Raw genomic sequence first — 27,271 nt, 5'->3', positions numbered from 1 at the left:
TTAACCTCTGTCCGCCTCCTCCAGTTTGACCTCACTGGCCATCAAATGTTCACCATGCCATTTCTTCATGTGTTTCTCAAGCGTGCTGTAGACGCTAAAGGGCATGTGGCAGATGTCGCAGCGGTACACATCCTTCCCAAATTGCCCATGGGTCTTCATGTGGCGCGTCAGCTTGGAGCTCTGGGCGCAGGCGTAGCTGCACAGGTCGCACTTGTAGGGCCGTTCGCCTGTGTGGCTGCGTCGGTGCACCGTCAGGTTGCTGCAGTTCTTGAACACCTTGCCACAGTACTCGCAGGTGTCATTCCTCCTATCCTTAGAGCTCGGGGGCCTGCCGGGTCCAGGTCCTCGCAGGAGGTGAGGAGTGCTGCTGCCGCTGCGGCCAGAGGCGCTACCTCCTTCCATTATCTCCCCTGGCGGGGTGGAGAAGCGGAGGCTTCCCGTCTCTGAGGAGGAGTGCTCGGAGGAGGTGGCGAACGGCGACTGACGGGAATCTGTGAATCCCAAGAAAGGTTCTCTGATGAAGTGGCGTGAAGCAGCATAGCCTGCCAGGAGCTGAGAGTAGACATTCTCCGGGGAGATGAGGGGTAAGGTCGGGGGAAGCTCCAGCTGTTCCTTCTCTATTTTGATCCTCTTGTTGTTGGAGGGGTTTGGGCTGGTGATGGGGGTGGGCCGACGCTGGAACAGCCCAGGGAAGGAGTCTGCTTCAGATATACTGATCCTGCCGTTCATTACAGGCCTCTGCTCCACCTGCTGATCTCGCTCTCTGTGCTGCTCCCTCTCATTCTCTCTTTCTTCACCCCTCTCTCCACCATCTCCATTAGGATGTCTCTCCAGGCCTCTCTTGTTAGGGTTAAGTCTAAGGTGATTGTCCAGATGGTTGTACGGGTGCATGATGCCCACCCCGCCACTGTCACTTACTCTATCCCTACTCAGGGTTTTCTCCCCTGGACACTGTCTGGGGCCATTCACCCTATTCTGGCTGAACTCATGGAAGTCTTCGCTTAAGTTTGAATCTGGCCGACTTCCATTCCGCAGTTCTTCCTCTTCTTCCTCTTCCTCCTCTTCTTCTTCCTCCTCTTCTTCCTCATCCTCCTCATTGTCTATCCCCATCCCTCTTGAACTTCCCTTCCTATTCTTTTCTTCACCCTCTCCTCCCTCTTCTCTATTTTCCTGTTCTGGAGAGCCACCCATGGACCCAGACTTGTTGTGCATATGTGTCTTCATGTGCCTCTTAAGCTTGCTGGCCTGGGAACAGGCATGGTCACATAGATGACACTTGTACGGCCTCTCTCCTGTGTGACTGCGTCTGTGGACTATAAGGTTGCTCTGGAACTTGAAAATCTTTCCACAGAACTCACAGGATTTGGATTTCCCCGGGGTCTGGTTCTGACCATGGGTGTCAGGAGGGCTGGAAGAACCATGTCCCCTCTGAGGAGTGGGTGGCTGCGGGGCATAGGTGAGAAATGCCGGGGGCTTGGCGCCAGCCTGGAAAAGCGTGGGACTCAGCAAGCGATGCATTGGTGGCACACGGTTGGGTGAGAGAGGAGGTGTGGGCCCCCCATTATTGGTAGTGTTGCCTGCCAGTTCTCTCAGACGTCGGGAGAAGTCCATGGAAGGAGGCTCCATGGGGGTCATCCGCATCACCCTCTCAAAGGCACTGGGGTGCTGGGACAGCAGCCCCATCTCCTCTGGGCGCAGCCGCTCTAGAGCGGGTCTAGGGGGTGGGGGAGGGCTGATAAAGGGTGGCGTTGCAGGCAGCCGGGTCTCCATGTACCCCGGTGGAGGGGGGTGTTCCCTGAGCAGGGGCGCAGCCATGCGGAGGAGGTGGAATGGGTTGTTGGTGTCACCAAGGAAAGTGGGGAGAGGGGAGCGGGGCAGGGCATCAGCGCACAGGGGAGGAGGCAGAGCCATGCGGGGAGTGAGGGAGCAGTTGACTGGGTGGTGGTCCAGGTAGATGCGGATGCCATGAGTGTGCTGGGCATGCTGAAGCAGGAACCAGGCGCTGGTGAAGGTCTGCTTACAGGTAGTGCAGATGTAGCTGGATGGCTCATCTTTGTCTGTGGGCCAGGAGAGAGAAAATCACCATCAATATTGTAAAATAAAAATAAAAATAAAAAACACTTTATTCATTCATTTGAACCAACGTATTACTTTACAATGCTGCCATATTTGGGGAGTAAAATGAATTGTACTTAAAACATGTGAACTCTGTTTGTGTCTATGCATGAGGGTTTTCTTTGTCTGTGTGTGTATGAAATTTTTAGTGTCTGTGTGTCTACAGGCTAATGCAAATGGCAGGTACTGCCCTAAGGCCACAATACATTATGCTAATTATAATGTCAGCTAGGCTTTAATATACAGATCCATCTCGTCTACTCTGTCATTTCCATATGGAGACAGGGGAAACAGCAATGGAAAAAAGCACACCAATGGGGAAAATAGGAAATATGGAGAGGGGGAGGGAGGGAGGGAGGGAGGAAGGGAGGGAGGAGGAGGTGTGGCATTTGAGAGAGAGACACACAAAAGGAAAGACAGCAGAGGTGATGGACCCATGTGTAAACAGCAAAGCCCCCTGGGGTCTTAACACAGCATCCACATGAAATAAAGCTCTGCGTCACTGGTGTAATAACAACTACAGTAAAGTGATTTGTTGCGACTGTACACACACACACACACATACATACAAACTCTATGTCACTCAGAGAAAAATTGGCCTTTTAAATGGCATGACTTAATAATGCCAAATGAATCTATCAGTCACTATGGCACGGCCGTGTCAACCCGCTTATGAGTCATAAAAAGAGCCTCGGCCGGGATTCATCTAATTCAACACAGGCTAGCATTGAACACAGTCTTGTGTTTGCTTGCAAGGCATCTGCATCTACTTTATCATCAGCAGCTACCGCAAGTGGAGTCGAGTTGGTACGGTGGTCCCAAAGCTTGAAGCCTGGAGGGAGAAAATAAAGACGGCGAACTGACTTTTGCCCACAGTCTTGTGTGATCAAGAACAGAGCCCTTACAGTAAGATGGCTGCCTCAAAGCCAACCATAGTCATGGAATGTAAAACGCAGGCAGTACAGTTACATGTGTGGCGATATTCTCTTTTCTCTTTCCTTCCCTGTCTCCGGCTTCTCTCACAGCACACATCAGTACACACACACTTGTATCGTGCAGAACAGATGAGCCAAAGCTGATGTTGGATCAGTGTCTAGAACAGGAAGCTGATTTGGCGGTGTGATCGGTTTGGCTTTCTCCAGGGGAGAAAGGGTCAGAAAAAGTTAATGAGGGGCTCATTTACTGATTCTGTCTGTTTTTCTCTGCTATTAGTGGGGCTCTGATGTAGCCCTCTCTCTCACTGTTTGTGTGGTGTGGCACATGACCTGACTCCTGCTACTAACGTGTGTGTACAAGCGTGTGTATGCGCATGTGTGTGGACATTTATGTGGATGTATTTTTGTGCTTGTTTGTCAGTGCATTTGTGTGTGTGTGTGTGTGTGTGTGTGTGTGTGTGTGTGTGTGTGTGTGTGTGTGCGTGTGTGTGTGTGGGGGGCGAGTGGCGGGCTGCCTGCCCGTGTTTAGTTTGGCGAGGCTTCACACGGACGCTTGGCAGCCAAGAGCTGGACAGCTTAACAGCTTGAATGCGGAGAAGAGAGTGAAAGAGGAGAGGGAAGAGGAGAGGGGGTAAGAAGAGAGGTGGAGGGACTTTAAGGGCCAGGCGTGATTGGGCACGTCTGGCCACGCACGTACAGTGACACACACATAGAGGGTATTTACATGCCCCCTGGGGACCAAGAGGGGTCTATAGACTTGGGAGCTGTGTAATCTCATCAACACATGAGGATCAATATGAAATGAAGATGTGAGATTGGCAGAGGGATTGATGAGCTCTCTCAGTTCATCAAATAGTTTTTATTATTATTCTTATATGTCTTTTGGTCTGCACGCTTCATCAATACAAGCTAAACTATCATATACCCCTACAACCTTCCAGCCCACCACCAACATATTTGCATCTTGTCATATCTTACACAGCCGTGCCATATGCTGTTAAAGGAAGCGTGGCAGCTAATAGAGTGGCAGCTGATGGCTGCTGCCTAATGACGGACAAAGACAAATTTAATCAACTTCCCAAACAAGCAAGCAAGGGGAGGAGGGGAGGAAAACAAAAGAGAATATAAAGATAGATAGATGGATAGATAGATAGATGTTGTCGCTGCTCAGTGCTCCAGCCAATAAAAGCCTTCTTTAAAGAATCACGGTGGGCCGTGTCATGCTTCAGTTTGTGGTAATTACAGTCGTCTGCCTGACATGGCAGGGACCCCTCCACTGCTGACCGCCACGGCCAACGACCAGTTAGAATAGTTATATTCTCCTCTCCACGTAGTCACTAATGCTAGACCTAATCAGACAATTTACTCTTGCACACCATATGCACACAGACACGCACACTGACAAACACACACGCACACACATATGCTGTGTAGTGAATAAGATGAAAGGTTCAATTACATGGAGTCAAAGCAGGATTCTGTAATATGAGGCTGCATTATGAAATTAATTTTGCCGGTGTTGGTCATTTTGCAGGCAGTACAAATGCTTGTAAAGCTACAGGGTGATGTCATTCCGTTGAAATAGTCTAAATCTTTGACTTAGCAGTAATATTTCTGCATAGGTGTCCACCCAGGCAGACTTGCATGAAACAGACAAACACAATACAGACCTAAGACCAGTTTAGGAGCACAGTTCTTTGTCCTGTGCAACAAAACAAGGGCTAAGGGCCAGGAGGCCTGGAGGAAGTTATTAAAACATTGGCACATGCGTGGAGCTGAGGTGGGCCAGTAATAATGCTCTCCTTCTCTCCTGGGTTGTTTTTTTACTAAACCACCGGGCCAATTAACCCAGTCTTCGGGGACTGAGATCTGAGCTTTACATCAGATTTTATTCTTTCCAGATTGCCTTTTATAGCCATGATTTTGCCTTAAAAAGTACAAACAAAATGCCAGTGAATGAAGGGGAGCCATGGTATTGACTGTTTGCATATGGCCAGTGTAGAAAAGTTGGTGTGAGCTTGGCGGGGTTGAAGTAGACACCAGGCGTATGGTGTAAACATGTGGATTTCTGTTTAATTTAGAAATTCACATATGCCGTGCCCCCAGCCTGAGTTTGATTTATGTTTTCGAAGCATGAGCTCCCTGTATTTACATTACACTTACATTTTGGGGTCTTTATCAGATGCTCTAATCCAGAGGGATTTATAATAAGACCACAGAAGAATAACGAGAATCCACAGGCTCAGCCCTCGAAGAGATGGGCACAGTGGAGCTCCACAGCTGACACTGGATGGTAATGAATGCTCACTGATGCCAAATGAACTGTTATGAAGCTCATAAAAAAAAAAAAATCGTTTTTGAAAATGAGTAGCCTTTGAACGCTAGGCCACCAACTTCTCTACATTAGTTTGGCACAAGTTTGTAGTGTGTAGAATAATGTTGCTTAACTGTAGAAACAGAAGACAGTGCGGGTCCAGGCCTGAGAAGGCAGACGATATACTACAGTACATGTCACATGTCACTGTGGCATTCCTGGGGTTCGGGTTCGCCGTACTGCTCCAACATTCCATCAAGGGCGACAGAACGCCACATTGCCAGATTTGCATACAGAACAAAGCCACCCGCAGGCTAGGCCACTGGGACACAAACCTGCCCCTGCAGCCCCTCCCACACAACCTCACGGCACACACACACGTGCACAAGCCCTGGGAGTACGCATGTGTGCACCTGTCAGGGGTTAGCTGACACCTCTGCTGCTGGCAAAGCAGGTCCTCATTAGCATGGCTGTGATCTCGGGGTCCCCAGGGGTCCCAGCCTCCTCACCTCGCCACCTTGCCCCCCGCCCCCCACCCCCTTACAACTCCGCTCCTCTTCTCCTCCTCACATCTCCCATCCGTCCCTCCTGCTCTTCTCCTCCTTCTTCAGTGCTCTGATGGCTTGTTTGTCATGAAGGGGGCTAATCAGGAGACACAAGGCCACGCAGATCAACCTTGTGTGTGTGTGTGTGTGTGTGTGTGTGTGTGTGTGTGTGTGTGTGTGTGTGTGTGTGTGTGTGTGTGTGTGTGTGTGTGTGTGTGTGTGTGTGTGTGTGTTTCCCAGGGCATTGGGAGCCCGGTATGTAAACTCAGCAAGCAGGCGCTTACTGTCACACAAAGAGAGAGCTGGAGAGACAGAAAGAAGGAAAGAGACTGTGGAGGGTGGCAGTAGCAGGCAGGGGGTAAGGCTCTCACACAGTGTGACTGGCTCCATGCTAACTCAAACCAGCTTCGGCCTGCTAACCATATACATCTGTGTGTGTGTGTGTGTGTGTGTGTGTGTGTGTGTGTGTCTGCAGCCAATATGATCAGCTGAAATGCCTGAGAGAGGATTTAAAGAAACAGTGCTCCTCAATGTGTTTGCTAGAAAAAATATTTTCTATATATTTTCTATTTCTTCAGTTCTTCCTCTCTCTCTCCCTCTCTCTCTTCTTCTCTTCATTTGCTTTATGTCCACACTGAGCACCTGTACAAGGTACTCCACCCTGACCCTCATGCGTCCTGGGATGCGGGTCAAATGAACAATAAAAGGGATCAGGTATCTCCAACAACTTGATCACAGGCACGCACACACACATTGAGCGACTCCAGCTGTACAACAATGCATGAGTGGAACAGACTCTCATGTAGCACGACCAAGGGAGCACATCACCGCAAGCTATTCCACATTGGGCACATAGGATGATCTGTGAAAAATAACTGCAAAGGTCTCTCTGTCAGTAAAGAGCTATGACTTTTGGCTCGGCTTCTAGGACAGAGAGGGAGGGAGAAAGAGATAGACAAAAAAAAGAAAGAATGAAAAGAAAAAGGGCGCTCCATAAAGCTCTCATTGGCATTTCTCTAAGCCTGACTCATCTGCATCAGTTCCTAACTGGTCCCAGCGCCTGTATTTGTGTGTGTAAGTGTGTGTGTGTGTGTGTGTGTGTGTGTGTGTTTTAGTTTATGTGCACACACTTGTGGGGTCTGCTGTCTGTCATGTGACAAATGGATGACACTCATTCGTGCTTGTAGTTGCGAGAAGATGTAAGACAGTGGAGCAAGATGGAGGAGAGGATGAAAGAGGGAACGGGAGGGCGGAAAAAGGAAAACAAAAGAGGAAAAAAGAGAATGGCAGACAGTATGGGACACAGAAGAAGAATTGCACTTTGTTTTTCTTTATCTCCTGCATTTCCATTTCAATAGAATTACAACCATTTTAATCTCTCATTACATCAGATACCCATTTTACCATGACACAGCAGCAGGGAAAGCAGACGCCTACAATAAAAAAAGGAACCAATGGCGTCACCACTAGGTTGTACTGTAGGGGTGCAAGCATGCTGAATTAAAGGATAAATCCACGATTAATAAATAGAATATTTACAAGGTGAAATATTTTCCAGAAAAGGTCCCCACTGATGCTACAGACGAGCGCAAAAACACCAAAATGTTTGAATAGGTGATGGCATCAAGAGTCAAAAATTCAAGCTGCTTTGACAATGAAATGGAGACCGACTTTGTGGACTCACACAATGTTTGTTCGAGGTTTTACATCCAAATGAGCTCCAGTCGTACCCCTCGGGAACGCTCACTCTCGTCCAAAAAGTAAATCTCCTATTCGCTGGCAGTGAATAGGAGATTTACTTTGACATGTGAGTGACTCGCGAATTCTGTTCTGTGGGTTTGTTAAGTTTTTCATTGGGTCAATTATTTTAAACAAATGGTTAACTAAACCAAACTAAATTAAATTGAGCATAAGCATGGAGACACAGTGCTCATCTCAACCCGTGATATGCACGTATCCTTTTGACACGTCACATGCGCGTTCAGTTTACCTTTCCTTTGTGTGTGTGTGTGTGTGAAAATAGAAAGAGAAAATAGGAAATAACTGTTCTTCTGTGCCTCTGTTTGTGATGTATGTGTGTATGGTATCATCCATGTACGTAGGCATATGTTTGCAGCCACATGCTCATTGTGTGTATCTCGGGCTTCCATTCTGTGACAGGGTGCTATATTCTTTCAGCAGTAGTAATGGTCCCCAGCTGGCTTTTGCCCACTGGAGCCAAGCAGTCAGTCCCACTTAACTAGCAGCCCACAGGAAAATACCACCGTGGCCCTGAATGAAGCACACAGGCCCTTCCAACCCAATCAGCCCGCTATAAAACTTGCCCCTCGCATGCTTCAGACATGGCGTAGAGTGCATTCCAGTGATTGGGAAAGAGAGCCTGAACATTCATGATCTAATACACTTTTACTCCACAAATTCTGCAGTTTTTTATGTAATTCTGTCTACTTAAGACTTTGAGAGGATACAGTGCTTTTTCCTTATGTTCAAACACAAAGCAATGGCTGTGACAATCACAGGAGAAGGCACAGGAGTGGTGCATCATCTGAAACCAATTTGCAAGCTATCTAAAAAGAGTTAAATAGGAGTAACAAAAGCAGAGAGTGTTGACATAAAAAATGGACCACAGATATTTAGCTCTATATTTAACAGCTTCGCACGATCTTGGAAAAGAGGTCGTGAAGCCCATTTTCAAAAGATGTGGGTGTGTAATATGCTTGGAACTCTTGAAGCGACGGTTCAACGTTTGGGTAAAAACAACATTTCTCTCTTGAATATAATGATTCATCAAGGAGCTCGTCAGATTAGCTGAAGTGTCAAAACACCACGTTATGGTTTTACAGGGGGTTGTGCACTGGATTATTTCTTGCTACGGAGCAGTGACTTCTTGGAGCCCCCTCAGTTGTTCTGTACTGTTCTGTTTTTGCACAAATTAATCAAACAAGATATAACATGTTCATGTGATCAGTGTGATTTAGAGGAGCTAGTAGGTGGATTTTGTGACCTTTGGACAGAGTCAGGTTAGCTCTCAGCAGGTACAAGAATATGTGTATTATTTCACCTGTAAACTGGAGCTCCAGTTCCCAATATTGTTATGTGTAGCAATGCTATATGTGAGACCCTCAAACTATTAAGAAGAAAGATGCCCGATAAAAATTGATTTACTGTCTCTTTCCACATCTAAATAAATTATGATCAAGTTATCAATTTGAGCCTTTATGTGCAATAAGGTAACATGAGACTCTCTGTGCTTTCCTCTCTGTGTCTCGTCTATAAGCTAATGTTGTGATCCAGTGGAGGCCGGCTGCACAACATTATTAGCATCGCAACGGTCATGTCTCCATGTGAATTCTGTTCTCTCTCATGAGTCCTGAAACATACTCAGGTGTGTCAAACCGTCCTCTTGGCTTGTCTGGAACCTTGAATACCTCACGCACGCACGCACACACACACACACACACACACTCTCACACACACACACACACTCACACACACACGCATAATGCAGACATGAACATAGATTCCTCTCTCAACATACACACCCAACACATACTTATATGTGTGGGTTATGTTGTGACTTTTCTCTCTCTCTTTGTCTCTCTGTCTCTCTCTCTCTCTCTCTCTCCCTCTCTCTCTCTCTCTCTCTCTCTCTCTCTGTCAATTCAATTCAATTTGCTTCATTGGCATGAAAGTTTAGAAACAGTATTGCCAAAGCATCAAACAAATTAAACATACAATAACATTAATACAACATCTAGATTGATTATTAATTATATATATATATACTGTGTGTGTGTGTGTGTGTGTGTGTGTGTGTGTGTGTGTGTGTGTGTAGGTCCCTCAGGTCGTGGCATGTTAATACATATTGGGCAGCAAGGTATGTCCTATCTCCTTCTCCTAGGAGTATTTTTAATTTTGAGATGTCACTACATTTTTTTAAATCTGAAATGACAGAGTTGAATTTTTTAAAGTACATGTATTGAATGTTATGCATTTTAGGAGGAAGTGCATCTCTGTCTCAGCCTCACCTGTCTGCCTGTCTGTCTGTCTGTCTCAGCCTCACCTGTCTGTCTGTCTGCCTGTCTGTCTGTCTGTCTCAGCCTCACCTGTCTGTCTGTCTGTCTGTCTGTCTCAGCCTCACCTGTCTGTCTGTCTGCCTGTCTGTCTGTCTGTCTCAGCCTCACCTGTCTGTCTGTCTGTCTGTCTGTCTCAGCCTCACCTGTCTGTCTGTCTGCCTGTCTGTCTGTCTGTCTCAGCCTCACCTGTCTGTCTGTCTGTCTGTCTGTCTCAGCCTCACCTGTCTGTCTGTCTGTCTGTCTGTCTCAGCCTCACCTGTCTGTCTGTCTGTCTGTCTGTCTGTCTCAGCCTCACCTGTCTGTCTGTCTGTCTGTCTGTCTCAGCCTCACCTGTCTGTCTGTCTGTCTGTCTGTCTGTCTGTCTCAGCCTCACCTGTCTGTCTGTCTGTCTGTCTGTCTCAGCCTCACCTGTCTGTCTGTCTGCCTGTCTGTCTGTCTGTCTCAGCCTCACCTGTCTGTCTGTCTGTCTGTCTGTCTCAGCCTCACCTGTCTGTCTGTCTGCCTGTCTGTCTGTCTGTCTGTCTGTCTCAGCCTCACCTGTCTGTCTGTCTGCCTGTCTGTCTGTCTGTCTCAGCCTCACCTGTCTGTCTGTCTGTCTGTCTGTCTGTCTGTCTCAGCCTCACCTGTCTGTCTGTCTGTCTGTCTGTCTGTCTGTCTCAGCCTCACCTGTCCCACAGTGACCACATATTCTGTTCTCTTTTGGTTGCCAGGATGTTTAGTGTCTTCCTTTAGATTTCCAGTTTGTGGTCATTGAGCCTGTACTTGGTGAGGATCTGGCATGAACATTTAGAAACGGTATTGCCAAAGCATCAAAAAATTAAACATACAATAATAATATCAATATCCCTCTCTCTCTCTCTCTGTCACTTATTTCCCTCTTGTTTTCTCTCTGTCTCTCTCTCTCTCTCTCTCCCTCTTTCTCTCTGTCTCTCTCTGTCTCTCTCTCTCTCGCTCCCTCTCTCTCTCTCTCTCTCTCTCTCTCTGTCTCTCTCCCTCTCTCTCTCTCTCTCTCTCTCTCTCTCTCTCTCTCCCTCTCTCTCTCTCTCTCTCTCTCCCTCTCTCTCTCTCTCTGTCTCTCTCTCCCTCTTTCTCTCTCTCTCTCTGTCTCTCTCTCCCTCTTCTCTCTCTCTCTCTCTCTCTCTCTCTCTCTCTCTGTCTCTCTCTCCCTCTTTCTCTCTCTCTCTCTCTCTCTCTCTCTCTCCCTCTCTCTGCCTCTCTGTCTCTCTCTCTCTCTCTCTCTCTCTCTCTCTCTCTGCCACTTCTTTCTCTCTTGTTTTCTCTCTGTCTTTCTGGCTGTTATCACACTGATACATTTCTTACTCCTGGCACGGCTCCTGCATAGCTTATGGTTAAAGAAAGCTTTCATCTATGCAGTGCCTTTAGGACACACACACAAACACACTCACAGCCACTCTCACACACACACACACGCGTTGGTACGGGCCGGCGCTGCCCCGCCAGACCACAGGCCCAGACAAGCTCTGCTGGCACCAATCACCCTGATACCATCTTCAGCTTTATTTCATGTTGGCTTGCTCTACTCAGCTCTGGGAAAGGCAGACACAGAGAAGAGGGCTTTCTGGAAAATATAAAAGACGGCGGTACACAGGGAGTGTGTAGCCCCTTAACCTTGAGCAGTTACCTCCCATGTCTGCAATGCCATCTATGGACATGACAGTGCAAGCCTTCTGTCTTGCAAGAAGCAGACCAGAGCAGATGTTTCTCCACTTTTCTCATAGATGACAGTACTTTTTTTTGTTAAAGTGAAAGTTAAAAAGAAAAAAGAAAAACACACAGTGGTATTTCTAGTGAATAAAGCTAAGAGGACAACTGTATGCCTCCTCTCAAGTGTCTGTTCACCCAATAGATAAAACAATCTAGCCAAGCAAATAGTTTGGGTTATATTTAGCCAGGTTTTAAGATGCCTCCCCCCATCCATACATTTCTGTCGTCCCCACGTCATTAAAAAACTATGTTTGAAATATTTAACATCAATATGTCTTTCCAAAAAAAAGATTAGTACCTATGAAAATTGTGCGATGCTGCTATAATTTTTCTTTTAAATGTTAAATTGCATTTTTAAATGCCATGTATTGTGGTGGAGGTAGACATCTCAGCTTTACATATTGCATATCAAAACCTCAGGAAAAAAATTGTTGAACTGACCCTTTAACATTACATTAAAAATAATTTCTCTGTTTTTGCATCTTTTTTTCGACTTCATTCAACCTTAACTGCTTACAGGAAAAAGCCACTGTGTATGACAGGATACTATATTTTGTATCAATGTTGTATCACTATGCACACCCCTGATTTACATCTAAGTGACAAACCGACATAAAGGCAGCTTATCATGTGTTTGTGTCTAGCATTCTCTCTCGGAGTAATTGCTAGAGACAAATAAGTGGATGAAATAAGGGCAATCGTAAGTGTACCATGAAAGGCTTTCAATATCTCTTGTGGGGAAGCAGCCTGTAAAAGCAAAATACGGCCATAAATGCTGTCTCCTCATTTTCTTCTCCCACAATCCCACCCAATCAGAGCAGGACGCTAATAAGATAAGAGGAAAGGAACAACAACATTGTAGCAAGTAGGATTACCCGTGTCTGACTTGCTAACAAGCGCCGTCTCTTTTCCTTTTCACAAATACTAATGGTAGCGCTTTTCCTCCCAAAGGCAAACACACGCTACTTTTCAAAAGAAAACTGTGAGTGAACGCCCGGGTCAGAAAATCTCCCCATTTACTCCTGAAAGGGGCATATTATATGTTATGCACTAATGCCTGGCAGACTGCATAGTAGCTGAACACACACAGACACATGAGGGTTTATCTGCACGTCCGTCATGAAGACCTCTATAAGGAGTGTTTCCAGAGCGGCAGAAAGGTGCACATGTTGCTGAGCAGGTTCTCATTTGGGCTTTTGCATTTGTGAGCATTTGAAAGTGTACATAGACATGTATGCTTATACTGTAATTCCAGTAGGTTCTTGATGAAATGTACAACATTACTCAGCATTGATGACAGCACACCTGTTATCAAATGTCACAGCCAGAGAGGAGAAGTGAGGGGAAACTCCAATAACTACAGTGCAGTAGTCAAATTGCCTGATTATAGCTATTTATGCAAAGAACATAAACACATTCACAGATTCCCACTGACACAAGACAACTTATGGTCCACAGCAGCGAGACCATGAAGTTCACATCAGCACTTCACTCAGAGCTCAACACAAAGCAGCATGTTTGTGTTGAATACCAAAGCGCCATCATCACTCTCCATGCGTATACAGGGACGGGGTGTGAGGTTTCTAATGCCTCTTAAGTAAGGCTGTTAAGAGCAAAGAGTCCACACATCTGGAAGACACAGTCCAACGGCACATGCTGAAAGTTAGCGGTGGCGCTCGCAGTCCAAATTAGTGGCGAGTTTTATTCCCCCGCTGTGGTAGGAAAATATCAAATCTGCTGCCATATGAGTGCCATAAAGCTGGCTGTGGAGCGTTTGATGCCTTCATGTGGGAGCCTTTAAGCTGTGTGTGTGTGTGTCCTTGTGCATGAGTGTGTTTGGTGGGAGATGAAGGCCTCAATGTGAGATGGGAGTCATTGTATGCATTCCAGCACGCACACATGTTTTGTTTGTGTGGCTCCTATGTGTACTCCTGCATGCATGTTGAGTTTCCGTTTTCTTGCATAAATGTAAATTTGTATCTGTGTGTGTGTGTGTGTGTGTGTGTCAGGTGGCTGTGGTGGTGTGCATGTGCAGCTGTGCCATTCTAGCAGCCCTCATAGACCTAGTTGACCCTGCTGGATGAAGCAGACAGACAGACACAAGCAGAGTCAGACGGCCCCTGGGGTGGTCCTGTCTGAGGCGCAGTGTTATGGCCCAACAACTCTAGGGGCCCATACACAGGCAGGAACACATACACTGTAATTGCACACACACACACACACACACACACACACACACACACACACACACACACATATCTGTATGTGACACCTAATGCTCATATAGATGCAAATGGTGAATTTATTTGACCTTCATTGTTCAGGCATGTTTTGCTCTGTGTTTCTGCAGGATCATTATCACTGCTAATCTTATGAAATCTTGCTTTTTCACTAATTTGGAAGGATTTAAGTTTAGAGATTGCAATGTCAAATAGTTATTTGCATGCAGTGAATTGTTGACTTTTTAGATTCAACCAGGGCCTACAAGTGGCTGTGATGGGTGTGACTGCAGTTGTTTATCCAGAGCGAGTCATATTTTGTATTTAACTCTTGTTCCAAAAATTAAATTCGGCCAAGCTTGTGTATTGTATTGCAGTAAAACAAAACGCATTACAATGTAAACCTGAAAAAGGAACATTCTCTATTCTATTTCTAAGCAAAAGTAATGTCTATAATGTCCAGTAATGTGTATCATGGTGACATTAAAAATAGATTTGTCTTTTCAATACCTCTAATATTACTATATCTTGTCTCGTCCTTTCTCTTACTCTTTTCCACTTTTGCAGCTTAAAACTTCAAAAAACAAATACATGAAAAGGATATTCATACGGTATTATGAATTACAGTGTTTTCATGTCAGCAAAAAATGTATTCAAATGAAGGAAGGAGTGCACTCCTCTGGTTTTCCCACAGTAGAATAAGGAAACACTCACAGAAACTGGTAAACGCACACACACAAATCAGAAAATGAAAAAAGACACAAATGCCTAACAGCGGACACAAGATAAATTCCCTGGCAAGCATTCAAAACACTCATGTAAAAACACATAAACACACAAAGACTGCACTTGCAGGCACACACACACACACACACACACACACACACATACACAACTGCCACCATGTAACCCCTAATCACAACCCCAGAGCTTGGACATCAAATGAAGCAAATTTTTTTTTTTTTAAATCATCAGGAGTAATTAACGCATTTTCATATGCAAATGTGATTAATGCAAAACTACAAAGTCATTATGCAAATCGACTTTTCCTTGAGCCTCTGTACAAATATTCGCAGCTCAAATCAGGGATCAGTCTCGCCATCTTTCTTTTTTTTATCTCTTACCTCTCTCCTGCTCTCTCTCTCTCTCTCTCTCTCCCTCTCTCCCCCTCTCTCTCTCTCTCTCTCTCTCTCTCTCTCTTGGAGTCGAGATAATGTGTAAGTAGCATGTGAAGTTATTTCTAACTCACACAGTGTGTGTGTTTTCATGCGATGGGCCGGGGCTATGGCATTACGCCGCCTGCCTACTGATTACTGGCTGCTTGGCACTGGAGCGAGACAGGGAAGCCAGCGTACAGGGGAAGGTATGAATATGCAAAAGCCTGATTGCTTTTCATGATTAAAGCCTATTTAATATGGAAATGAGAGCAAGCCAGGTGATTAAAGGAGCATTGGGTGGTGGGGCAAAAAGAAAAAAGAAAGATATGGGGAGAAACAGAGAGGAGGAAGAAGGGAAGATGGGAGAGACACCATCAAATCCACACCAGTGGTGAGGTGTGGAAAAGGAAAAGAGTGAAACAAGTGTCGAACATTGAAGATTTTCACGATAACTTTTATAGGTTACACCGCAGGTTTTCATCCAGAAACCATCATGAGTCATTTCTGGTGTAAAAACATTCCTTGTTGCCCACCGGCTTAAGAAAAAACAACTGATCTTGTCAAGTTACAAACAAGGTTGCACTTAAACACAGTTTCACACCTATGAAAAACTTGTACATGTAGGTGTGACAGTTTTAAAGTGGCGGTTATCTCATTTTGATTCTTTGATCATAAATGTGGCATCAAATCACGCCTGTAAGTAACTTTAAACGAAACGAACCAATGCAGAATCTTCAGCCTAATATGGTGATTTGTCCACAAAAGTGACAGCAGGGAGATCAGAGGTGAACGGAGAGATAAAGAGAGAGAGAGAGAGATGTTGAGGATGTCGCTGTCGTCTCATGAAATATTTACCATGTCATCTATACGCAGTGTTTGAGAGTGAGAAAGAAAGAGACAAACAGAGAGAGAGAGGTTGTCATGATGTGACTTTGCCCTTATGTACTGGATGTCTTAAAGTGCTCCGAGGGGGCCCGGCAGCCGTCCTGGGAGGGGTTCAAAGCAGGGCCAGGGTCGTCTTAGCATGGTAACGCTCCCCTAGCGACAACCTCTCGCTTGCCTGGTGACACGCATCATTCTTCACAGACATCGCACACACACATGCACAAATTCATACAAGGCACACACGTATTAACATACTCTGATAGAGCCCACACATATACACACAGAGTGCATGCATCAGCAAGAGAAACTCAAGGGGGAAGAAAATAGGGCACAGAAGGGCTATTTTTCATCTACACCGTGAGTACGAGAGAGTGTGTGTGTCTGTGTGTGTTTGTGTGAGTGTGTTTGCACCTTTTGGGGTTGAATCTGCTAGCCTTGCAGCATGTTTGCAGTTTAAGCAAGCAGGCTGACAGACAAAGAGGCCAGACAGGATGTTATAAAACACAACCAGGTGAAAAAACAAAAGAAAAACAATCCCGGGGAACAGAGGGTTAAGGGTTATGCACACAGCACAAGCTTTCCATGCATGCAAGATGATGACTATGAGTATATGTACATTATGTGTGTGCAGGTTTGATGCATATTTTTTGTCACCTGTGCTGCAAATATTTGTGTATGTTCTGGCTGCAAAGTTCTCAATACCAAGTGCAAGCAAATGTGATGATATTTGTGTGCATGTGTGTGTGTGTGTGCATGTGTGCGTGTGTGTGAGTGTGTGTGTGCTGCTAACACATTGGACTTAATTAGACCTAATAATGTAATCTAATTTAGTTGAAACTTGAGACTGCCTTAAGTGGCAATCTAATGTGTTGAACAAAGCTCCCCTCCTCTCTTTCATTTGGGGCTTGGAGTGCTTTCATGTCCTGTTCTCTTAGTGATAAGACTGTCTGTCTGTCTGTCTGTCTAAGTGACTAACTGACTGCCGCGCTAACAGCTGACTCACACACTAACTCTTAATGTTTGTCTTCTGACCACCTAACAGACACACTGCCATACAAACTGGGTTGAGTCTTTCTTAATGCATACGCTTTTCTTTTCTTTTTTAGTTCCATCTGTTTTTTCGACAGCAAAAGGACGCTTAACTCTCTGAAAATTGACAAAATATTACTGAAAAATTAGATAACTTTTATTTTTAATTAAAGAAATTACTTTCTGCAAAATTGTCATGTTTTTTATTTTCAAATATTATCTGCAGCATCCAACACTGTGCTGGTTGTTTGTGATCTCCTGCAATAAATCTGTCCCTCTGCAAAAGATGGTGAGCACACACAGCTGCTGGCCACACACAGAAACTGTGCATAGAGTGATGACAAAAGATGTCTACACTAGCATTGATTCTGAAATTAACAAAACGTGTCTATAATGTCCTTTGTCCCAAACGTTATACATTTAAGGTTTTTTTTTACAATATTTTGCGGACCAGTTTAATCTTTAACAACCCATACAGTAAAAGCTGAATGTGTGTGTGTTGTACAAAACAACATTTAAACTAAACTCAATTTAAAAGTCTCTCCTAATGCAGAATAACTAAAGCATAAAGCTTCCTTTTTTAAATAATTAGAATATTGTGAAAACTATAATGTGTGATTTTACAGGTCTCCAATAATATTATAACAATGTTTACTGTTTTATAGCATTATTCTTTGAGGACTACTCATTTTAAAGACCTTATAGGACTAGAATGCATTTCATGTACATACATGTAATTTAATTTAATGCATAAAAAAGTCTCTTCATACCAGTTTAAGACACTGAGGTGACCAGTTTCTATGTTAACTGTATAATCATTTTACATGTCATTCTGGCCGTCTCCCTCCTTTAACCAAGTCCCTCTTAGTCTGTGTAATCCTGGATAGCCTTCCCAGCTCTCGGGTGTGATGGTGACTGTCTCCTCTGATAACTTTGAACTGGTTTCCCTGCAGCGCTGGCAGTCTACAGGCCTCAACCCCCCCTCATAGCCAGATGAACGGCCTTGCTGCTTTATTAATCCCCTTCTCCTCACCACGCATTCAGATGAATTTTAATCAGCTTTCTTAACCTTTTTTTCATATGCTGCAGGATTTCTTTACAAATGCTCAGACACGTGATGTGCACTCACACGGGCAAAAAAAAACAACACAAACACACACACAAACACACACACTGGGGGCGGCTCCTCTATCACCTTCTTCCTCGCCTTTTACAATTGGTTTCAGTTGAAGAAGTCCTTCAGGCCTGCCAGTTTGTTCGGTGTGTGTGATTCTGTGTGCATGTGTGTGTGTGATGTTTTACTTAGAACGGAGCAGAATAGACATACAGTGCGGCTCTCACTCACTAATGAAACCATCCCAGGCTACATTAATCCCTCCTGAAGGCCACTGTCAAAATAACAAGCAGCTGGGATTCTTTAAAGAGAGCTATCTGTCTTGGACAGGTGAGAGATGTGTGTGTGTGTGTGTGTGTGTGTGTGTGTGTGTGTGTGTGTGTGTGTGTGTGTGTGTGTGTGTGTGTGTGTGTGTGTGTGTTTAAGCTATGTGCATCTATACTGACAAGAGAGTTCTATTCAAAACTTAGAATATTGAGCTGCTTAGCTGCTTAGCTAACTGCATCTTCATTTAGATGTACAGTGTGTTACAGTCTCCGTACCTCTTCTTTCCTGTTTGGGGCAGATCCCTCTGGCCGGAGTCAGCCTCCTTTCTAGATCTTCCTCTCTGCCGGGGGTCACCTGGATGCCCACCTCCACCGGAATAGACCCTCTACCCAGCTCCAGTGACGCGGCCCTTGGAGAGATGGGAATGCCAGTGATCCCGCCAGTCTCCCCAGGCTTGGAGAAGGACTCCGGTCCGCTTCGGGGCCCCCGGCACACACGGCGCTTGTGCTCGATGAAAACCAGGATATCGCCCAGAGGGAAGTTCGTCTGGCACTGGCCGCAGGTCAGCATATCATGCTCCCTGGGGCCCACCCTCCGAGGGCTGAGGGTGGACAGCTCCGGAGATGGAGATACCGCCCCTGAATCATGATTGGCCTCTGCTACAGAAAAGAGAAGAGGAAGGTGAAAGATGTAGATCAGTTCCTTTTTTTTTCTAGAGTTCAATAAAGCGAGAAGAAAGACAGTGAGAGACAAGCAGAGAAATAATACACAGCGAGATTTAGTTATTCCTGATAAAAGCCATCTCTCCCTACTGAATGACATGATCATTACATTCACAGCTGTGTCACTTTCATGGCATAAAACAACGCTGCTGTAAAGCTACTTCGCCTAGACAAACACCTGCACACCTTATCCAGGAGAGATCTGCGTGGGTGGGACCCAGCACATACACCCTATGTATATGTATATGTATATGTATATGTGTGTGAGTGTGTGTGAGTGTGTGAGTTTGAGTGTGTGCGTGTGAGCGTGTGCGTGTGTGTGAGTGTGTGCGTGTGTGTGTGTGTGTGTGTGTGTTTGTGTGGCCAGGAAGCTATTCATCTCAATGTGCAGGCTGGGTTTCCGGTGAGGGCCTTCGCTACACTGAGCTGTCAGCTTCACCATTTGGGAGCCTCAGCTTGTGCAGAACAAAGTGTAGAGTAGGCCACATCCACCAGCATGCGTGTGTGTGTGTGTGTGTGTGTGTGTGTGTGTGTGTGTGTGCGTGTGTGTGTGTGTGTGCGTTTATGTGGTCACAGAATACGACAGAGAAAAGAAAAATTATAGAAAAAAGAAACATGTCTGGGTGTGTGTGCACATGAATGGAACAGCACACAGGTGAGTTGGAGCACAGTATTCTCCACAGACAGAAAATCTATAAAGCCAAACCCGGGGTCCTGTTAAGAAAGTAAATCTCATTCTTCACAGATCTGACACGGTCATTAATAACCATTGCACATTCACTCCCCCCCACCTCCCCTATGGCGTAGACTGAGTCCCTCAGCTTAACCTAAATCCCTCATGGACAACCTCCATTTTTTAAACACTACCCCGATCTACCAGTATAAAAAATGTGTCCTCTTCTAAAAAGCCCGGAGGAAACCTGAAGCTCCAGAGACTCTAGGGCGTCTGAGTGAGCGGGTACCCAGGGAGAGGTGCTGGTGCCTGGGAGAGGAACATAGCCATTTTGCCTGCCTGTCTCTGCTGCTCTTCTACTTCTAGCACCTGCATCCCCGCCCCTCCCCTCTGCCTCCCTTTTCTCTCTTTCTCCAAACATGACACCCTAATAATTGCAAAGATTAGACAAAGAGTGTGTGTGCTGGTTTGTGTGTACCTGTGTATCGGTGTAGTTATCAAGCAGACATTCTAAACTCTCTTATCAACCTCAAATCTCAAACTGCCAGGGAGGCGTTGCTCCTCTAAATTCCCAGTCATAACCGTTAAACTCTGTCACAGTTCCGGCTGAATATTACACACGTTTTTTTCTCCCAATTTTTTATATTTCAAATATGTCTTTGCGACTATATCAATCAACCACCTACCCCCCCCCCCCCCCCTCCCCCCCCCCCCCACACACACACACACACACACACACACACACACGTTCCAGTCCCCTCACTTCGCCCTGGAGTGATGATCCGATGCCAAATATCTTTTCTCTAAATGGAGATGGGTTCCTGGATGCCTGCCAAATAATTTCCATCTCATAATCTTTGGCGGCAAAGAAGGAACACAAACACATATTTACCTACAGTTCACAGCTTGTGACCATGATTCACATGAAGCAACGTTCCAGAGTGTTCACACAAGCCGAGTAACTGTGCGCATGCATGCGTGTGTGCATATGTGCAACGCATATAAGTAGGACTATGCAGGAGATCTCAGCTAACAATATGGCACACTCTTATTTCTGATGCTAAAGACCCACATCCTTGTGTGTTCTAAATGAGTTAGAAGATGACGCCAAGTCAACAAGGTGACAGACATGGGCAGTTGAACTTGACTTTATCGCTGCGAGAGACGAGAGAGGAGAGCCTGTTTGTTAACATGTGGTTGAGTGACATGGCCTGGGGGCAGAAGGCAGTAAATTAGTAGGCGTTGGCACTGTCACCATGCCGCTGGAATATCAGTCGGACACCTTCTAAAAACCGCACCCGTCTCTGAAACCCGCTCACTCGTCTATCCCGAGGCTCACCTGTGTGAGAAAAAAGAAACAGGTGCAAGAAGGAACTGAACATGGAATGCTTGCAGAAAAAAATTTAATAAATCAACCATGGACACAAACACACTGAAATGGAAAACACACATGCGAGAAGAATAACACACTAATGTAGCCTCATGGTAATAGACAGTGTCTAATTCTCTCTGTATAAACTGCTATGTGAGATAGTTAAGAGAGCAGAGCAGACGCACTGTCAAACATGCCGTCGTTGGGAAGGCGTGATGATCGCAATGAAACCCAGCTGTCTAACATGACACAACACATACTTTATTTCTCTTTCTTGTTCTCTCTGTGTCTTGCACACACACACACACACACACACACACACACACACACACACACACACACACACAGAGCTATAGTCAATGACAGTCCTGCTACTCTGCCTTATCAAGTGTGAGTTAAGTCAGGCAGCCTTAGAGCACCCCCTATCAGTTTGATGGGGAGAGAGTCAACCACTCCACTGCCACTGCAAACTGCACAATATGGACCAGATGGGACAAACAGCTGAAGACAATGGGCCTCTTTCACCAATATTTCCTGTTGTATAAAAGGTCGAAAAAATATTTCCAAATGTCCGTCCAAAAAAGCACTTAATGAAGAAAGTGTGTTGTCAGAGGAGAGGAATTATTTAATTTGCAGCTGACATTTTTAAATTGCAAATATTACAATATTTGGGTGTGTGACAATGTGACACCTATTCACACTAGTGGCCAGGTGAATCCTGCAAGGTAGGTAAAACATGCCAAGTGCAAGTATATGAGGTTTGCCTCATGGACTTTGATATTAATTGCCCTTATTAGTTTCACTTATCCTAATTATTGTGTTCGTCCTCATATGCTCTTATAAATGTGTTTTTGTTGTTTTAATTGTTGCCTGACGAGAAGGTGAAGTTGAATAAGGAAACTGAGAAAATTTATTTTTGCTGGAATCTGAAACATTTGTTATTATTCAATGATGTGAATTTGATGAGATTCTTCAAAGCGGCATTAAACAGAAACCATGAAACTGTTTTGGGTTGACGCTCTAGTCCTGACCTTACACAACATTTTAATACAAGCTGCACACTGTGTTCTGCTGGTAGAGGCGGAGGAAGGCCAGGGGCGCTCATATGACAGTCCACTATACTGTATGGGTTCAGACCTGTATCCCTTTCTTTGTTTTCCCTTTCCATTTGCTAAGCTTAAAATGCATGTACACGCACACACGCACACACACTCATTCACACAAGCACTCACACCTATAAACCCCACAGGGAAAGTCGGGAAAGATTCACGCTGTCATTGAAAATAAATGACACCAGCAACATTGCAGATGGTTGCAATCAAAAATTCAAACAACAAGCGGCCTCGCTTAGCCTATCCCTTTTTCTCGGCTGCGATTGCCAATGAGAGCTGCAACAGTGTGTGTTGTGTAAGGCCAGGCCCGTGTGTTTCAATATCTTATCACCATTTAATCTGTAGCAGTCTCATTTCTTATCATAAATCTTAGATTATCAGTTTGAAAGTGAGCAAAATACGGCTCTGCAGCTGACTGTGACTTGTCACTAAATCGCTATAAATGACTTGCAAGCTATGAGGCGTGACATTTGGGGATATAAATCTAATCTGCCAAACAATTTTAAGACATATAATAATAAATATAATATAAAAGAAGCATTGCAAAATTGGTTGAATGTGTTCAATAATATTGATATATAGAAAGACAATCTGAGAACAAACTGCATTGGCACACAGTAAATAACACATCGCTCACCAATCATCTCCGGTGAGATTACCATCCGGTTACCACAATGTGTGTGAATATTTACTGTGGCGTTGCAGTGCGTACAGTGGGTGTCTCCCCCAGCGTTTGACAGCCATATGGTGCGAATAAAGACGAAAACATTAACTGTTTCACAAGTAGCATGCCAATTCTAAGAGTAAACAGTTATCGCGAGGCGTTTCCACGGCTGGATCCAGAAAACAATTATCTGTAATAATTCTGATATTAAAGAAATACCAGTCTCTGAACAAAGGGGGGCCTGTGATACTAAACACCACTCGTTCCACGTTAAAGTGTGAATAATTCATAACGATATTCCAAAGGTTTCTCTGCCATTTATGTGACTCCAAACTGAATCACTGACTTAAAGAGCCTAAAAAAAAGCAGAGAGGGGATGTTGAGTCTCAAGAAAACAACGGATGAGCTGTAATCTGATGGTCAAATTCAACTGAGACAGGATAGCCTGATATATGTGATTTGTTAGTGTGGAAACAGTATATGTGGTCGTGCATTTTGATTGTGATAAGTACGGTTTTACAGTGTATGCTATTTGTGTGTGCCTGCTTTCCTTGGTGCATTCATTGCAGTTACAGTCACTTATACGTCCCTCTTGACATCTGGCGTGGCAAGTAGATCTCCAGAACATAGTCTTCAACGAAAAGCCTATCCAGAAATATGCTGATATTCAGGTTCTCCGCACTTCCAAGTAGAGTGTGACCTATAAGCTCATGGCTGCAGGGGACGAGGCCGTGTTTAGTTACAGCGAATAACCCCTGATCTGACATGTGGTTGATACACGCCGGCACCCCGCATCTTATTATTAATGGTGTAAGGACATACCATGTGATGGTCTTGGCAGCTGACACTGCCCTCGAGACCAACCTACTGACGAGGTCATATTAAAAATATTAAACAACAAGGTCCACTCTTTTCTTAAACGTTCTCTGACGCTGTACATACATATGCAAAGCCATTAATACGTGTTGACTTTATCAAATTACGGTTTGGTTTACCCCCCGCGCTTCTCAGATCCTCCAGCCTGAGGTGTGATCCTGGCCTGAAGACATGCAGCCTCCAGCCATTAAATGATAGGTAGATCAAATCCTTCCGTCCATCATAGCTAGAGGACTGGTGTCATTATTAAGATATATGGTAAACATGGCTTAGGCGTTTTATGCAAATACAAGTGCATCTGTGCACACACACTCGAGAACACATTGTTGCCGTAGAGAGAGAACAGTTAGATAGAAAAAATAAGGCAATTGCTTTTTTTTGTTTGCTGATCTGTTCAAAGTCCAGTTTCGGCATTGCATTTGATCTCCTTGATACTATCTAAAAGAAACAAACAAAAAAAAATACCTGTAGGTCCAGTCCTTCCTTAATCTGGTATTTGTGCCTCTCGGGTCATTGAGGCCACAGCTCAGCAAGCAGGAGACAGTGTGTATCATGTGAAAGAACAGGTAGGACGGGATTCAGGCCCAGATGGCAGCCCAGTGTTTCAGCCCTTGCTCTAATAGCCACTTCAGCGCAGCATCAACTGAGCTGAACATCGAACATTTGTCAGCATTTGCAAATATCTGAATTTAAGATGTTGTTTGACACATGAAAGTCTCTGCTGACAGGTCAGCGGTGATTCACAATAAAGTAGTCATTAAGCTTTAGGCAAGAACAGATGCACCCTGGAGACACTTGAACGCGGCTTCAGCTCGGACAAGGAAATTAAGGAATTTAAAGCTTAGTCTGTGACAAGTAATATCAGTCTAATTAGGCAAGTATCTACATTCAGCACCCCAGGTTCCGTTTGGAGTATTTGCTGACTGTACTGCAGGTGCTGTGAGGTTCACAAAATATATATATATATGTCAAACAAAGTGACCCATGACTGGAAAGAGGGAAAGCAAATATTTGACAGTTAGTTCAAATTTGTACCAGTTCCCTAAAGACAAATGAAAATATGCAAAACGATGCAATCATTTGTCATAATTCAGGTAAATGTTGAACAGAGACACACATGCCTGAGGTGAAATGTTGCACAATAGTAAATGTAACAACTTGGTCACCACCTTAATTAACTGACTGTGACAGTCGAGAGAATAAACTGTCAGGTCAATATTCAAGCTGGATCAATATTTGTCATCTGCCTGAAATCTGGTGAGGACGCGCCATACGTTCTCAATTAGAAAACAAAAACACCGGTCATAGCAAACAATTACATTTCTCATTGCTCGTTGCTTTTAAAATAACCGTAATTTTTGCAAGTGAAAACTCTACAGGAGACAGTCAGTGACACGAGAGCGCGAGAGAGCGGGAGACAACGTGAATGAAGTAAATGATTAGTCTAAATGCTAAATGTGTCGGGTGGGACGGAATGCGTCTAACCCTTGCCAACACAAAACAGATTGACCGAAGATTACATCATGAAGTTCTGCAATGAATTACCCAGATTAGGCCTCTATGAAATTGGATTTAGTCAAAGCAGAGCGCTGCGAGATGAAGGTTAGATTGATATAATTGATTTTAAATTGGATTATGGAACTTTTTAATCGTAGCCTATGCCACAAAGAAGAAAATACATACTCCCTCCGATTAAATCTGCGCAATTGAATCACAATTTTGGTCGCAGCTCTGAAAAGCTTCAAACAAAGTTATGACCCTTCGTTTTTGAAATATCGTATTTATAAAAGTTCAGATTGGCGTTCCTTTGTGTTGAGTTTTCTTTTTTGGTGGGATTGCGAACTGAAAATATTTATTTGCACAATTTAATTTTATGTTAAGCTTTTCAAAGGTTACCTTGAAGTGCAAAAAGGCCTTTATGTGTCAAGAAAAAAAATAGTTAAGACTGTGTGTGTGTGTGTGTGTGTGTGTGTGTGTGTGTGTGTGTGTGTGTGTGTGTGTGTGTGTGATGCGTGTGTGTGTGATGTGTGTGATGTGTGTGTGTAGAAGAGAAGGATATTTTTTTAATTAAAATAGATTTAAATTAAGATACAAGTTACCCCGTGCAAAGTCACAAAACAAATAAGTGTATGACATGTGTATGAAACAACTGTTTCAATTGGGTAAAATGTTTAACAAAGTACATAAATATACACGTTGCCATATGTTGCAAGACACTGGGAAAAAAAATCTAAATTGTGTTGTGATGAAATGTTGCATGCTGGCTGGTACACGCAAACAGACACACACACACACACACACACACACACACACACACACTTAGTCCGACAGTCCCACTGTAGATGTCATAAACTAGTTAAGTGATATGAAGCAGCAAAAGGCGCATTCAAAATATCACTGGATTGCGTTAATAATTTTCAAAGGTGTAAAACAAATATCAAGTACTGAAATTCAGTTGAATACTGTTTTCCACATGGTAAATCTATTTTCACAAATGTAAATTGTTGTCGTTAATTAGCTCCGTTGTTCGGCACTCAGAATAAAAACAATGCCTGAATATAAACCCAAATAAATACTTATATTTTTCCTTGAAAATTTGAATGAATTAAAACCATACATCATTTTAACAAGTACACTTCATTACACGAGAAGTGAGTAGTCTTGTAGGAATTAAACTCACCTCGTACTGTCTCCCTGTGTGTCAACGATAAGTGCTGCGGGTTCACCTGCTTGCGGCGGGACATTGCCCCGGCATTTACTCTGGCATCGCCCGGTGAACGGCACTTGGAGTCGGCTTGGACCGTGGTGTCGGTCCTCTCTGGCGAGCAGGTGACCAACTTTTCCCTCTCCTAATCCCTACTGTTCACAATCTTCAATTGCAACTTTAATGCGCGCGAAGGTGAGTCGGACAGGATAGGAGCGCAATACCAGTTTGTCCACGATGTCCTGCAGCGTCTTCGGAGGAAGCAACACCTGGGTTGAGGAAGCCAAAGTGTAGTTTTAGGAAGCAGTTGGCTACTAGCGGCCGATGAGAGGAAATTTGCACAGGTATGTTTCGCAATGACCGTTTGCAGATAAAAAATCCTGGACTGCCCACCTCTGCAGCGACGGTGATGACAGATGAAGTACGGAGCAGTCCACTGGTGATGGGTTTTGGTTCGTATTTGGCTCCTTTCCCCCTTTCTTGGTTTTAATGATATGATTATATCATCTGGGGTCAAATGGCTCCTGTTTATTCTAGGATTCCCTACAGTCCTTCCATTTCAGCAGTGGTGCGCTAAAATGACCCTTTGGCACTGACTCCTCCTGCGCGTTTTGGCATCGGTGCGTGGAACGGCAACTCTTGGCTCTGGTGGCAGAAGCCTCGCTGATTGAGAGAGAAAGCGCGAGAGGGGGGGGTGGAGAAAGAGAGCAGGCGGGCAGACAAGACACCTCCTCCTCCTCCTTCTCGTCCAACAAGCACAGGTCCGA

At 44.6% G+C, this 27,271-nt stretch overlaps 1 protein-coding gene across 2 annotated transcripts; it reads right to left on the bottom strand.

The window, feature by feature from the left end:
* On the bottom strand, positions 1 to 26,605 carry bcl11bb (BCL11 transcription factor B b). 2 transcript variants are annotated; one of them, XM_076084425.1, is made up of 3 exons: positions 26,481 to 26,605; positions 18,657 to 19,040; positions 1 to 2,057 (listed from the first exon to the last, which is right to left on the bottom strand). In XM_076084425.1, exons 1-3 carry the CDS (start codon positions 26,542 to 26,544, stop codon positions 1 to 3), a joined length of 2,505 nt encoding a protein of 834 aa, XP_075940540.1. In that variant the 5' UTR covers positions 26,545 to 26,605. The 2 variants fall into 2 exon arrangements, with proteins under 2 accessions (XP_075940540.1, XP_075940541.1); XM_076084426.1 differs by having other exon boundaries at positions 18,657 to 19,037.
* Positions 26,606 to 27,271: the final 666 nt, after the last annotated feature.

Source organism: Anarhichas minor, unplaced genomic scaffold (assembly GCF_050575085.1).
Source record: "Anarhichas minor isolate MPS153535 unplaced genomic scaffold, ASM5057508v1 ptg000136l, whole genome shotgun sequence".
Classification (NCBI taxonomy): domain Eukaryota; kingdom Metazoa; phylum Chordata; class Actinopteri; order Perciformes; family Anarhichadidae; genus Anarhichas; species Anarhichas minor.
This window is presented reverse-complemented; position numbering and strand designations above follow the sequence as displayed.